This window comes from Somniosus microcephalus, chromosome 4, assembly GCF_052327205.1.
Source record: "Somniosus microcephalus isolate GS21.2 chromosome 4, FLI_Smic_1.0, whole genome shotgun sequence".
NCBI lineage: Eukaryota > Metazoa > Chordata > Chondrichthyes > Squaliformes > Somniosidae > Somniosus > Somniosus microcephalus.
Window position 1 is genome coordinate 15,375,404 of NC_140990.1, and position 18,067 is coordinate 15,393,470.

General features: G+C 48.8%; 1 protein-coding gene across 1 annotated transcript in view; it reads right to left on the reverse strand.

The window, feature by feature from the left end:
• Positions 1-1,904: 1,904 nt before the first annotated feature.
• thtpa (thiamine triphosphatase) overlaps positions 1,905-18,067 on the reverse strand; it is a 41,155-nt gene continuing 24,992 nt past the window's right edge. The window contains exon 3 of the mRNA XM_085984406.1: positions 1,905-2,008. Coding sequence (XP_085840532.1) covers positions 1,908-2,008 — 101 coding nt within the window. The 3' untranslated portion in view covers positions 1,905-1,907. The remainder of the gene's footprint in view (positions 2,009-18,067) is intronic.

Below are 18,067 nucleotides of genomic sequence, written 5' to 3' on the forward strand. Positions count from 1 at the left end.
TCCAAGGAGAACAACCCCAGCTTGTCCAGTCTACCAACGTAACTGAAGTCCCTCATCCCTGGTATTCTTGTAAATCTTTTCTGCACCCTCTCTAAGGCCTTCCTAAAGCGTGGTGCCCAGAATTGGACACAGTACTCCAGTTGGGGCCGAACCAGTGTTTTATACAGGTTCATTATAATTTCCACACTTTTGTACTCGTTGAGCGCAATCTTGCCAGCATTGGGGAGGCGGGACTGCCAGGAAAATAGCAGAATTTAGGGGCGGGTGCCCAACCCGCCTCTGTGCCATCTTGCCAGGAGGCGGGTAGCCGACCCTCGCCGGGTCCCGTCTCCTTGGAGGCAGGAAGGGGATTAGTGCCACTTAACTGCCTGTTAACAGGCAGCTAACATGCGGATAAAAGGATTATCCCCATTTTGCCCACGCAAGTGCGGGCTTCCCGAAGGCTCCAAACCCCGCCAGGGTCACCGAGGCGAGAAGTGGGTCTGCGGGGGTCGGAGGGGTCCAAAAGTGCACAGTGAAGGTAAGTGATGGGTGGAAGTGTGGAGAGGTGAGTATGTGAGGCAAGTGCAAAGTGTTAGAAAACATTTACTTATCTTTGTTTCTTCCTGCAGGCTTCAAGAGTTGGGTATGCGGAGAGTCTCGCACATCCGCGGCAGAGATGACAGATGGCTGCTGCATTCTCCAATGCAACAACCATCTAATTTCTGCAAAAGAAAGAGGTTTGATGAGAAGGCAAATGGTATGTTGGCCTTGGTAGCGAGAGGATTCGAGTACAGGAGCAAGGATGTCTTGCTGCAGTTGTACAGGGTCTTGGTGAGACCGCACCTTGAGTATTGGGTGCAGTTTTGGTCGCCTTACCTGAGGAAGGACGTTCTTGCCATGGAGGGAGTGCAGCGAAGATTCACCAGGCTGATACCTGGGATGGCAGGAATGACGTATGAGGAGAGATTGGGTCGATTGGGTTTATACTCGCTGGAGTTTAGAAGAATGAGAGGGGATCTCATTGAAACTTACAAAATTCTAACAGGCCTAGACAGACTAGATGCAGGAAGGATGTTCCCGATGGCTGGGGAGTCGAGAACTAGGGGTCACAGTCTAAGGATAAGGAGTAAGCCATTTAGGACAGAGATGAGGAGGAATTTCTTCACCCAGAAAGTGGTGAACCTGTGGAATTCTCTACCACAGAAGGCAGTAGAGGCCAATTCATTAAATATATTCAAGAAGGAGTTGGATATATTTCTTAAGGCTAAAGGGATCAAGGGATATGGGGAGAAAGCAGGGACACAGTACTGAATTTGGATGATCAGCCATGATCTCATTGAATGGCAGAGCAGGCTCGAGGGGCCGAATGGCCTACTCCTGATCCTATCTTCTATGTTTCAAGAACTCATCAAGCTACAGAGAATGTCAGGTTTGACAGCTTGACAAAGCTGTCAAACGATGACAATTCATCTGTCAAACATTTTTGACAGATGAAACGTGATACGCTGACGTTCTCTGTAACTGGCTTCCCCTTAATTGGCCTGCTAGGCCCGCTAGGCGGGCTTAACAAAGGTCAATCAACGGAAAATAGCGTGGGTTGGCCAGAAGTCGATGGAGGCGGGACTAAAACCCGACAAGTGGGAGTCCCGCCTCCAAAAGCTCCCCATTGGCAAAATCCAGCCCTTCGCCTCTATTTATGAAGCCCAGGATCCCGTAAGCCTTTTTTTTGACTGCTTTCTCAACCTGCCCTGCCGCGTTTCCGAGATGACAACAGTGACCACACTTTGTTAAAGTATTTCATTGGCTGCGAAGCGCTTTGGGACGCCCCGAGGTGGTGAAAGGCCGCTGAAACTATAATCCAACTCCCTCTTAACTGCACCCCCCCCCCCCCAACACCCTCCCCCGCCCCGGCCCCCCTCCGATCGCTATAAGACATGAGCGTCTAGAAGTTTTTGGAAGTGAAGTGGACTGTACCGCTGGAGGTAGGCGTACATCTTCCCGGGCTGTTTCTCTGCGTCTTCAAGATCTGCCAATGGACACAAGGGATAGGCGTTACAGCTGGAAAAGGTAGGAACAGTAGGAGGCCATTCAGCCTTAGGACGCCAACTCCAACCCTCTAGATTGCCCTGGAGAGTCTACGGGATCGCCACCCCTGCAGAGTCTCAGGGATCACCAGCACACCCACCCCACCCCCGCGAGTCTCCAGGAACGCTCCTCACCCCTGGAGTCTACGGGATCACCACCCCTGGAGCTGAGGAGGCCCCAGAGACCTCCATATCACTCCTCCCAAAGTGCATCACTTCACACTTCTCTGCACTGACCTCCATTTGCCGTGCTTCTGCCCACTGGGGATGAGAGGCGATCTCATTGAACCGCACAAAAATCCTGACAGGGGCTTGACAGGGTAGCTGCAGGGAGGATGTCTCCCCTGGCTGGGGTGTCCAGAACCAGGGGTCACAGTCTCGGAATAAGGGGTCGGCCATTGAGGACTGAGGTGAGGAGAAATTTCTTCACTCAGAGGGTGGTGAATCTTTGGAATTCTCCACCCCAGAGGGCTGTGGAGGCTCAGTCGTTGGGTATATTCAACACCGAGATCGATAGATTTTTGAATATTAAGGGAATCAAGGGATATGGGGATAGTGCAGGAAAGTGGAGATGAGGTAGAAGATCAGCCCTGATCTTGTTAAATGGTGGAGCAGACTCGAGTGGCCGAATGGCCGACTCCTGCTCCTATTTCTTACGTTCATATGATTCTTTGGCAAAGCCACCAAGAGACTCTTGCAGTAATGTATATAATTGCCTTTAACAGGGGCTTGTTACCTTTAAGTGATTGCTCTGTATAAACAGCGCGGGTTCGGTAAAATGGCGATCCAGCGCGATGACGTCATCACGCAGGTCACGTGACTTTCCCAACGGCGGGAAACGTGATGACGTCAGAGGGGAGAGGCGTTCCCTCTCGGTCCTCATGGAACTAGTTGGTGTACAGACCTGTATAGAGTTTCTCCCGTGTTTTTGTTTGTAACTTTTACTAGTGCATTAAACCACGTTTGGTTAACTGCTAGTTTCAGTCTCAGTACTTTCGTTAGGAGTTCAAGCACTCCTCCATGATTCTATGATAATTTAAACGTTTTAACTCGGTATCATTTTGCTAAATTAGTAAATAACACTGAAAGGGGGTGTGGTCCAGGGGCAGGTCTCGGACCGGCTGACAGAGAGAGCAGAGCGATAGTGTGGTAGAGGGTCGGGGCGGGGGAATGGAGGAGGGGTGGGTCTAGGTCGGACACGGTTCAGCTAAATCGAGCAGCCCACGCTCCAGCTGCCGAATGGGTCCCCTCGGACACTGTGAGCGGGATTAGAGGTTAGTGACAGGCACTGAAAGATCAAACACATCAGTGGAAAATGGGCAAGGGGCAGGGCTTCCGCAAGAGCAGATCAATTCAGCAGACACGTTTTAGCTCTGCGTGGAAAAATGACCAGATCAGATGGCTATATGCTTACCACAGAACGACACATCACTAACTCTCTCTGATAAACCACACACTGTAACACGCTGATATACCCGACCCTGCACTGTAACACTGATATACCCCACACCCCTTACTGTAACACTGATATACCCCACACCCCTCACTGTAACACTGATATACCCCACACCCTGCACTGTAACACTGATATACCCCACACCCCTCACTGTAACACTGATATACCCCTCACCCCTCACTGTAACACTGATATACCCCACACCCCTCACTGTAACACTGATATACCCAACACCCCTCACTGTAACACTGATATACCCACACCCCTCACTGTAACACTGATATACCCCACACCCCTCACTGTAACACTGATATACCCCACACCCCTCACTGTAACACTGATATAACCCACACCCCTCACTGTAACACTGATATACCCCACACCCCTCACTGTAACACTGATATACCCCACACCCCTCACTGTAACACTGATATATCCCACACCCGTCACTGTAACACTGATATATCCCACACCCCTCACTGTAACACTGATATAACCCTCGCCCCTCACTGTAACACTGATATACCCCACACCCCTCACTGTAACACTGATATACCCCACACCCCTCACTGTAACACTGATATACCCCTCGCCCCTCACTGTAACACTGATATACCCCACACCCCTCACTGTAACACTGATATACCCCACACCCCTCACTGTAACACTGATATACCCCACACCCCTCACTGTAACACTGATATACCCCACACCCCTCACTGTAACACTGATATACCCCACACCCCTCACTGTAACACTGATATACCCCACACCCCTCACTGTAACACTGATATACCCCACACCCTGCACTGTAACACTGATATACCCCACACCATCACTGGAACACTGATATACCCCACACACCTCACTGTAACACTGATATATCCCACACCCCTCACTGTAACACTGATATACCCCACACCCCTCACTGTAACACTGATATAGCCCACACCCTGCACTGTAACACTGATATACCCCACACCCTGCACTGTAACACTGATATATCCCAAGCCCCTCACTGTAACACTGATATACCCCACACCCCTCACTGTAACACTGATATACCCCACACCCCTCACTGTAACACTGATATACCCCACACCCCTCACTGTAACACTGATATACCCCACACCCTGCACTGTAACACTGATACACCCCACACCCCTCACTGTAACACTGATACACCCCACACCCCTCACTGTAACACTGATATACCCCACACCCCTCACTGTAACACTGATATATCCCAAGCCCCTCACTGTAACACTGATATACCCCACACCCCTCACTGTAACACTGCTATACCCCACACCCCTCACTGTAAAACTGATATACCCCACACCCCTCACTGTAACACTGCTATACCCCATACCCCTCACTGTAACACTGATATACCCCACACCCCTCACTGTAACACTGATATACCCCACACCCCTCACTGTAACACTGATATATCCCACACCCCTCACTGTAACACTGATATACCCCACACCCCTCACTGTAACACTAATATACCCCACACCCCTCACTGTAACACTGATATACCCCACACCCCTCACTGTAACACTGATATACCCCACACCCCTCACTGTAACACTGATATACCCCACACCCCTCACTGGAACACTGATATATCCCAAGCCCCTCACTGTAAGACTGATACATCCCAAACCCCTCACTGTAACACTGATATACCCCACACCCATCACTGTAACACTGATATACCCCACACCCCTCACTGGAACACTGATATATCCCAAGCCCCTCACTGTAAGACTGATACATCCCAAACCCCTCACTGTAACACTGATATACCCCACACCCCTCACTGAAACACTGATATACCCCACACCCCTCACTGTAACACTGATATACCCCACACCCCTCACTGTAACACTGATATACCCCACACCCCTCACTGTAACACTGATATATCCCAAGCCCCTCACTGTAACACTGATATACCCCACACCCCTCACTGTAACACTGATATACCCCACACCCCTCACTGAAACACTGATATACCCCACACCCCTCACTGTAACACTGATATGCCCCACACCCCTCACTGTAACACTGATATAACCCCATACCCCTCACTGTAACACTGATATACCCCACACCCCTCACTGTAACACTGATATAACCCCATACCCCTCACTGTAACACTGACATACCCCACACCCCTCACTGTAACACTGATATAACCCCATACCCCTCACTGTAACACTGATATTCCCCACACCCCTCACTGTAACACTGATATAACCCCATACCCCTCACTGTAACACTGATATACCCCACACCCCTCACTGTAAAACTTATATATCCCACACCCCTCACTGTAACACTTATATATCCCACACCCCTCACTGTAACACTGATATATCCCACACCCCTCACTGTAACACTAATATACCCCACACCCCTCACTGTAACACTGATATACCCCACACCATCACTGTAACACTGATAAACCCGACACCCCTCACTGTAACACTGATATATCCCACACCCCTCACTGTAACACTGATATATCCCACACCCCTCACTGTAACACTGATATATCCCAAGCCCCTCACTGTAACACTGATATACCCCACACCCCTCACTGTAACACTGATATACCCCACACCCCTCACTGTAACACTGATATATCCCAAGCCCCTCACTGTAAGACTGATATATCCCAAGCCCCTCACTGTAACAGTGATATACCCCACACCCCTCACTGTAACACTGATATACCCCACACACCTCACTGTAACACTGATATACCCCACACCAGCACTGTAACACTGAAAGACCCCACACCCCTCACTGTAACACTGATATACCCCACACCCCTCACTGTAACACTGATATACCCCACACCCCTCACTGTAACACTGATATACCCCACACCCCTCACTGTAACACTGATATACCCCACACCCCTCACTGTAACACTGATATACCCCACACACCTCACTGTAACACTGATATATCCCAAGCCCCTCACTGTAACACTGATATACCCCACACCCTGCACTGTAACACTGATATACCCCACACCCTGCACTATAACACTGATATATCCCAAGCCCCTCACTGTAACACTGATATACCCCACACCCCTCACTGTAACACTGATATACCCCACACCCCTCACTGTAACACTGCTATACCCCACACCCCTCACTGTAAAACTGATATACCCCACACCCCTCACTGTAACACTGCTATACCCCATACCCCTCACTGTAACACTGATATACCCCACACCCCTCACTGTAACACTGATATACCCCACACCCCTCACTGTAACACTGATATACCCCACACCCTCACTGTAACACTGATATACCCCACACCCCTCACTGTAACACTGATATACCCCACACCCCTCACTGTAACACTGATATACCCCACACCCCTCACTGTAACACTGATATACCCCACACCCTGCACTGTAACACTGATACACCCCACACCCCTCACTGTAACACTGATACACCCCACACCCCACACTGTAACACTGATATACCCCACACCCCTCACTGTAACACTGATATATCCCAAGCCCCTCACTGTAACACTGATATACCCCACACCCCTCACTGTAACACTGATATACCCCACACCCCTCACTGTAACACTGCTATACCCCACACCCCTCACTGTAAAACTGATATACCCCACACCCCTCACTGTAACACTGCTATACCCCATACCCCTCACTGTAACACTGATATACCCCACACCCCTCACTGTAACACTGATATACCCCACACCCCTCACTGTAACACTGATATATCCCACACCCCTCACTGTAACACTGATATACCCCACACCCCTCACTGTAACACTAATATACCCCACACCCCTCACTGTAACACTGATATACCCCACACCCCTCACTGTAACACTGATATACCCCACACCCCTCACTGTAACACTGATATACCCCACACCCCTCACTGGAACACTGATATATCCCAAGCCCCTCACTGTAAGACTGATACATCCCAAACCCCTCACTGTAACACTGATATACCCCACACCCATCACTGTAACACTGATATACCCCACACCCCTCACTGGAACACTGATATATCCCAAGCCCCTCACTGTAAGACTGATACATCCCAAACCCCTCACTGTAACACTGATATACCCCACACCCCGCACTGTAACACTGATATACCCCACACCCCTCACTGTAACACTGATATACCCCACACCCCTCACTGTAAAACTTATATATCCCACACCCCTCACTGTAACACTTATATATCCCACACCCCTCACTGTAACACTGATATATCCCACACCCCTCACTGTAACACTAATATACCCCACACCCCTCACTGTAACACTGATATACCCCACACCATCACTGTAACACTGATAAACCCGACACCCCTCACTGTAACACTGATATATCCCACACCCCTCACTGTAACACTGATATATCCCACACCCCTCACTGTAACACTGATATATCCCAAGCCCCTCACTGTAACACTGATATAACCCCATACCCCTCACTGTAACACTGATATACCCCACACCCCTCACTGTAACACTGATATAACCCCATACCCCTCACTGTAACACTGATATACCCCACACCCCTCACTGTAACACTGATATACCCCACACCCCTCACTGTAACACTGATATATCCCAAGCCCCTCACTGTAAGACTGATATATCCCAAGCCCCTCACTGTAACAGTGATATACCCCACACCCCTCACTGTAACACTGATATACCCCACACACCTCACTGTAACACTGATATACCCCACACCAGCACTGTAACACTGAAAGACCCCACACCCCTCACTGTAACACTGATATACCCCACACCCCTCACTGTAACACTGATATACCCCACACCCCTCACTGTAACACTGATATACCCCACACACCTCACTGTAACACTGATATATCCCAAGCCCCTCACTGTAACACTGATATACCCCACACCCCTCACTGTAACACTGATATACCCCACACCCTGCACTGTAACACTGATATACCCCACACCCTGCACTATAACACTGATATATCCCAAGCCCCTCACTATAACACTGATATACCCCACACCCCTCACTGTAAAACTGATATACCCCACACCCCTCACTGTAACACTGATACACCCCACACCCCTCACTGTAACACTGATATACCCCACACCCTGCACTGTAACACTGATATACCCCACAACCCTCACTGTAACACTGATATATCCCAAGCCCCTCACTGTAACACTGATATACCCCACACCCCTCACTGTAACACTGATATACCCCACACCCCTCACTGTAACACTGCTATACCCCACACCCCTCACTGTAAAACTGATATACCCCACACCCCTCACTGTAACACTGCTATACCCCATACCCCTCACTGTAACACTGATATACCCCACACCCCTCACTGTAACACTGATATACCCCACACCCCTCACTGTAACACTGATATATCCCACACCCCTCACTGTAACACTGATATACCCCACACCCCTCACTGTCACACTAATATACCCCACACCCCTCACTGTAACACTGATATATCCCAAGCCCCTCACTGTAACACTGATATACCCCACACCCCTCACTGTAACACTGATATAACCCCATACCCCTCACTGTAACACTGACATACCCCACACCACTCACTGTAACACTGATATAACCCCATACCCCTCACTGTAACACTGATATTCCCCACACCCCTCACTGTAACACTGATATAACCCCATACCCCTCGCTGTAACACTGATATACCCCACACCCCTCACTGTAACTTATATATCCCACACCCCTCACTGTAACACTGGTATATCCCACACCCCTCACTGTAACACTGATATAACCCCATACCCCTCACTGTAACACTGATATACCCCACACCCCTCACTGTAACACTGATATAACCCCATACCCCTCACTGTAACACTGATATACCCCACACCCCTCACTGCAACACTGATATATCCCACACCCCTCACTGTAACACTAATATACCCCACACCCCTCACTGTAACACTGATATACCCCACACCATCACTGTAAAACTGATATACCCCACACCCCTCACTGTAACACTGATATATCCCACACCCCTCACTGTAACACTGATATACCCCACACCCCTCACTGTAACACTGAGACCCCACACCCCTCACTGTAACACTGATATATCCCACACCCCTCACTGTAACACTGATATATCCCAAGCCCCTCACTTCAACACTGATATACCCCACACCCCTCACTGTAACACTGATATAACCCCATACCCCTCACTGTAACACTGATATACCCCACACCCCTCACTGTAACACTGATATACCCCACACCCCTCACTGTAACACTGATATATCCCAAGCCCCTCACTGTAAGACTGATATATCCCAAGCCCCTCACTGTAACACTGATATACACCACACACCTCACTGTAACACTGATATACCCCACACCCCGTACTGTAACACTGATATACCCCACACCCCTCACTGTAACACTGATATACCCAACACCCCTCACTGCAAAACTGATATACCCCACACCCCTCACTGTAACACTGATATACCCCACACCTCACTGTAACACTGATATAACCCCATACCCGTCACTGTAACACTGATATACCCCACACCCCTCACTGTAACACTGATATAACCCCATACCCCTCACTGTAACACTGATATACCCCACACCCCTCACTGTAACACTGATATAACCCCATACCCCTCACTGTAACACTGATATACCCCACACCCCTCACTGTAACACTGATATAGCCCACACCCCTCACTGTAACACTTATATATCCCACACCCCTCACTGTAACACTGATATATCCCACACCACTCACTGTAACACTGATATACCCCACACCCCTCACTGTAACACTGATATATCCCACACCTCTCAGTGTAACACGGATATATCCCACACCCCTCACTGTAACACTGATATACCCCACACCCCTCACTGTAACACTGATATACCCCACACCCCTCACTGTAACACTGATATACCCCACACCATCACTGTGACACTGATATACCCCACACCCCTCACTGTAACACTGATATACCCCACACCCCTCACTGTAACACTGATATACCCCACACCCCTCACTGTAACACTTATATATCCCACACCCCTCACTGTAACACTGATATATCCCACACCCCTCACTGTAACACTGATATAACCCCATACCCCTCACTGTAACACTGATATACCCCACACCCCTCACTGTAACACTGATATAACCCCATACCCCTCACTGTAACACTGATATACCCCACACCCCTCACTGTAACACTGATATAATCCCATACCCCTCACTGTAACACTGATATACCCCACACCCCTCACTGTAACACTGATATACCCCACACCCCTCACTGTAACACTGATATATCCCACACCCCTCACTGTAACACTGATATACCCCACACCCCTCACTGTAACACTGATATACCCCACACCCCTCACTGTAACACTGATATATCCGACCCCTCACTGTAACACTGATATACCCCACACCCCTCACTGTAACACTGATATACCCCACACCCCTCACTGTAACACTGATATATCCCACACCCCTCACTGTAACACTGATATATCCCAAGCCCCTCACTGCAACACTGATATAAACCCATACCCCTCACTGTAACACTGATATACCCCACACCCCTCACTGTAACACTCTGATATACCCCACACCACTCACTGTAACACTGATATACCCCACACCCTGCACTGTAACACTGATATACCCCACACCCTGCACAGTAACACTGATATATCCCAAGCCCCTCACTGTAACACTGATATACCCCACACCCGTCACTGTAACACTGATATAACCCCATACCCCTCACTGTAACACTGATATATCCCAAGCCCCTCACTGTAAGACTGATATATCCCAAGTCCCTCACTGTAACACTGATATACCCCACACCCCTCACTGTAACACTGATATACCCCACACCCCGCACTGTAACACTGATATACCCCACACCCCTCACTGTAACACTGATATACCCAACACCCCTCACTGTAACACTGATATACCCCACAACCCTCACTGTAACACTGATATACCCCACACCCCTCACTGTAACACTGATATAACCCCATACCCCTCACTGTAACACTGATATACCCCACACCCCTCACTGTAACACTGATATAACCCCACACCCCTCACTGTAACACTGATATACCCCACACCCCTCACTGTAACACTGATATAACCCCATACCCCTCACTGTAACACTGATATACCCCACACCCCTCACTGTAACACTGATATACCCCACACCCCTCACTGTAACACTGATATATCCCACACCTCTCAGTGTAACACTGATATACCCCACACCCCTCACTGTAACACTGATATATCCCACACCTCTCAGTGTAACACTGATATATCCCAAGCCCCTCACTGTAAGACTGATATATCCCAAGTCCCTCACTGTAACACTGATATACCCCACACCCCTCACTGTAACACTGATATACCCCACACCCCTCACTGTAACACTTATATATCCCACACCCCTCACTGTAACACTGATATATCCCACACCCCTCACTGTAACACTGATATATCCCACACCCCTCACTGTAACACTGATATATCCCACACCTCTCAGTGTAACACTGATATATCCCACGCCCCTCACTGTAACACTGATATAAACCTATACCCCTCACTTTAACACTGATATACCCCACACGCCTCACTGTAACACTCTGATATACCCCACACCCCTCACTGTAACACTGATATACCCCACACCCTGCACTGTAAAACTGATATACCCCACACACCTCACTGTAACACTGATATACCCCACACCCCTCACTGTAACACTGATATACCCCACACACCTCACTGTAACACTGATATATCCCAAGCCCCTCACTGTAACACTGATATACCCCACACCCCTCACTGTAACACTGATATACCCCACACCCTGCACTGTAACACTGATATACCCCACACCCTGCACTATAACACTGATATATCCCAAGCCCCTCACTATAACACTGATATACCCCACACCCCTCACTGTAAAACTGATATACCCCACACCCCTCACTGTAACACTGATACACCCCACACCCCTCACTGTAACACTGATATACCCCACACCCTGCACTGTAACACTGATATACCCCACAACCCTCACTGTAACACTGATATATCCCAAGCCCCTCACTGTAACACTGATATACCCCACACCACTCACTGTAACACTGATATACCCCACACCCCTCACTGTAACACTGCTATACCCCACACCCCTCACTGTAAAACTGATATACCCCACACCCCTCACTGTAACACTGCTATACCCCATACCCCTCACTGTAACACTGATATACCCCACACCCCTCACTGTAACACTGATATACCCCACACCCCTCACTGTAACACTGATATACCCCACACCCCTCACTGTAACACTGATATACCCCACACCCCTCACTGTAACACTGATATACCCCACACCCCTCACTGTAACACTGATATACCCCACACCCTGCACTGTAACACTGATACACCCCACACCCCTCACTGTAACACTGATACACCCCACACCCCTCACTGTAACACTGATATACCCCACACCCCTCACTGTAACACTGATATATCCCAAGCCCCTCACTGTAACACTGATATACCCCACACCCCTCACTGTAACACTGATATACCCCACACCCCTCACTGTAACACTGCTATACCCCACACCCCTCACTGTAAAACTGATATACCCCACACCCCTCACTGTAACACTGCTATACCCCATACCCCTCACTGTAACACTGATATACCCCACACCCCTCACTGTAACACTGATATACCCCACACCCCTCACTGTAACACTGATATATCCCACACCCCTCACTGTAACACTGATATACCCCACACCCCTCACTGTAACACTAATATACCCCACACCCCTCACTGTAACACTGATATACCCCACACCCCTCACTGTAACACTGATATACCCCACACCCCTCACTGTAACACTGATATACCCCACACCCCTCACTGGAACACTGATATATCCCAAGCCCCTCACTGTAAGACTGATACATCCCAAACCCCTCACTGTAACACTGATATACCCCACACCCATCACTGTAACACTGATATACCCCACACCCCTCACTGGAACACTGATATATCCCAAGCCCCTCACTGTAAGACTGATACATCCCAAACCCCTCACTGTAACACTGATATACCCCACACCCCGCACTGTAACACTGATATACCCCACACCCCTCACTGTAACACTGATATAACCCCATACCCCTCACTGTAACACTGATATACCCCACACCCCTCACTGTAAAACTTATATATCCCACACCCCTCACTGTAACACTTATATATCCCACACCCCTCACTGTAACACTGATATATCCCACACCCCTCACTGTAACACTAATATACCCCACACCCCTCACTGTAACACTGATATACCCCACACCATCACTGTAACACTGATAAACCCGACACCCCTCACTGTAACACTGATATATCCCACACCCCTCACTGTAACACTGATATATCCCACACCCCTCACTGTAACACTGATATATCCCAAGCCCCTCACTGTAACACTGATATAACCCCATACCCCTCACTGTAACACTGATATACCCCACACCCCTCACTGTAACACTGATATAACCCCATACCCCTCACTGTAACACTGATATACCCCACACCCCTCACTGTAACACTGATATACCCCACACCCCTCACTGTAACACTGATATATCCCAAGCCCCTCACTGTAAGACTGATATATCCCAAGCCCCTCACTGTAAGTGATATACCCCACACCCCTCACTGTAACACTGATATACCCCACACACCTCACTGTAACACTGATATACCCCACACCAGCACTGTAACACTGAAAGACCCCACACCCCTCACTGTAACACTGATATACCCCACACCCCTCACTGTAACACTGATATACCCCACACCCCTCACTGTAACACTGATATACCCCACACACCTCACTGTAACACTGATATATCCCAAGCCCCTCACTGTAACACTGATATACCCCACACCCCTCACTGTAACACTGATATACCCCACACCCTGCACTGTAACACTGATATACCCCACACCCTGCACTATAACACTGATATATCCCAAGCCCCTCACTATAACACTGATATACCCCACACCCCTCACTGTAAAACTGATATACCCCACACCCCTCACTGTAACACTGATACACCCCACACCCCTCACTGTAACACTGATATACCCCACACCCTGCACTGTAACACTGATATACCCCACAACCCTCACTGTAACACTGATATATCCCAAGCCCCTCACTGTAACACTGATATACCCCACACCCCTCACTGTAACACTGATATACCCCACACCCCTCACTGTAACACTGCTATACCCCACACCCCTCACTGTAAAACTGATATACCCCACACCCCTCACTGTAACACTGCTATACCCCATACCCCTCACTGTAACACTGATATACCCCACACCCCTCACTGTAACACTGATATACCCCACACCCCTCACTGTAACACTGATATATCCCACACCCCTCACTGTAACACTGATATACCCCACACCCCTCACTGTCACACTAATATACCCCACACCCCTCACTGTAACACTGATATATCCCAAGCCCCTCACTGTAACACTGATATACCCCACACCCCTCACTGTAACACTGATATAACCCCATACCCCTCACTGTAACACTGACATACCCCACACCACTCACTGTAACACTGATATAACCCCATACCCCTCACTGTAACACTGATATTCCCCACACCCCTCACTGTAACACTGATATAACCCCATACCCCTCGCTGTAACACTGATATACCCCACACCCCTCACTGTAACTTATATATCCCACACCCCTCACTGTAACACTGGTATATCCCACACCCCTCACTGTAACACTGATATAACCCCATACCCCTCACTGTAACACTGATATACCCCACACCCCTCACTGTAACACTGATATAACCCCATACCCCTCACTGTAACACTGATATACCCCACACCCCTCACTGCAACACTGATATAACCCCATACCCCTCACTGCAACACTGATATACCCCACACCCCTCACTGTAACACTGATATACCCCACACCCCTCACTGTAACACTTATATATCCCACACCCCTCACTGTAACACTGATATATCCCACACCCCTCACTGTAACACTAATATACCCCACACCCCTCACTGTAACACTGATATACCCCACACCATCACTGTAAAACTGATATACCCCACACCCCTCACTGTAACACTGATATATCCCACACCCCTCACTGTAACACTGATATATCCCAAGCCCCTCACTTCAACACTGATATACCCCACACCCCTCACTGTAACACTGATATAACCCCATACCCCTCACTGTAACACTGATATACCCCACACCCCTCACTGTAACACTGATATACCCCACAACCCTCACTGTAACACTGATATATCCCAAGCCCCTCACTGTAAGACTGATATATCCCAAGCCCCTCACTGTAACACTGATATACACCACACACCTCACTGTAACACTGATATACCCCACACCCCTCACTGTAACACTGATATACCCCACACCTCACTGTAACACTGATATAACCCCATACCCGTCACTGTAACACTGATATACCCCACACCCCTCACTGTAACACTGATATAACCCCATACCCCTCACTGTAACACTGATATAACCCCATACCCCTCACTGTAACACTGATATACCCCACACCCCTCACTGTAACACTGATATAGCCCACACCCCTCACTGTAACACTTATATATCCCACACCCCTCACTGTAACACTGATATATCCCACACCACTCACTGTAACACTGATATACCCCACACCCCTCACTGTAACACTGATATATCCCACACCTCTCAGTGTAACACTGATATATCCCACACCCCTCACTGTAACACTGATATACCCCACACCCCTCACTGTAACACTGATATACCCCACACCCCTCACTGTAACACTGATATACCCCACACCATCACTGTGACACTGATATACCCCACACCCCTCACTGTAACACTGATATACCCCACACCCCTCACTGTAACACTGATATACCCCACACCCCTCACTGTAACACTTATATATCCCACACCCCTCACTGTAACACTGATATATCCCACACCCCTCACTGTAACACTGATATAACCCCATACCCCTCACTGTAACACTGATATACCCCACACCCCTCACTGTAACACTGATATAACCCCATACCCCTCACTGTAACACTGATATACCCCACACCCCTCACTGTAACACTGATATAATCCCATACCCCTCACTGTAACACTGATATACCCCACACCCCTCACTGTAACACTGATATACCCCACACCCCTCACTGTAACACTGATATATCCCACACCCCTCACTGTAACACTGATATACCCCACACCCCTCACTGTAACACTGATATACCCCACACCCCTCACTGTAACACTGATATATCCGACCCCTCACTGTAACACTGATATACCCCACACCCCTCACTGTAACACTGATATACCCCACACCCCTCACTGTAACACTGATATATCCCACACCCCTCACTGTAACACTGATATATCCCAAGCCCCTCACTGCAACACTGATATAAACCCATACCCCTCACTGTAACACTGATATACCCCACACCCCTCACTGTAACACTCTGATATACCCCACACCACTCACTGTAACACTGATATACCCCACACCCTGCACTGTAACACTGATATACCCCACACCATCACTGTAACACTGATATACCCCACACCCTGCACAGTAACACTGATATATCCCAAGCCCCTCACTGTAACACTGATATACCCCACACCCGTCACTGTAACACTGATATAACCCCATACCCCTCACTGTAACACTGATATATCCCAAGCCCCTCACTGTAAGACTGATATATCCCAAGTCCCTCACTGTAACACTGATATACCCCACACCCCTCACTGTAACACTGATATACCCCACACCCCGCACTGTAACACTGATATACCCCACACCCCTCACTGTAACACTGATATACCCAACACCCCTCACTGTAACACTGATATACCCCACAACCCTCACTGTAACACTGATATACCCCACACCCCTCACTGTAACACTGATATAACCCCATACCCCTCACTGTAACACTGATATACCCCACACCCCTCACTGTAACACTGATATAACCCCACACCCCTCACTGTAACACTGATATACCCCACACCCCTCACTGTAACACTGATATAACCCCATACCCCTCACTGTAACACTGATATACCCCACACCCCTCACTGTAACACTGATATACCCCACACCCCTCACTGTAACACTGATATATCCCACACCTCTCAGTGTAACACTGATATACCCCACACCCCTCACTGTAACACTGATATATCCCACACCTCTCAGTGT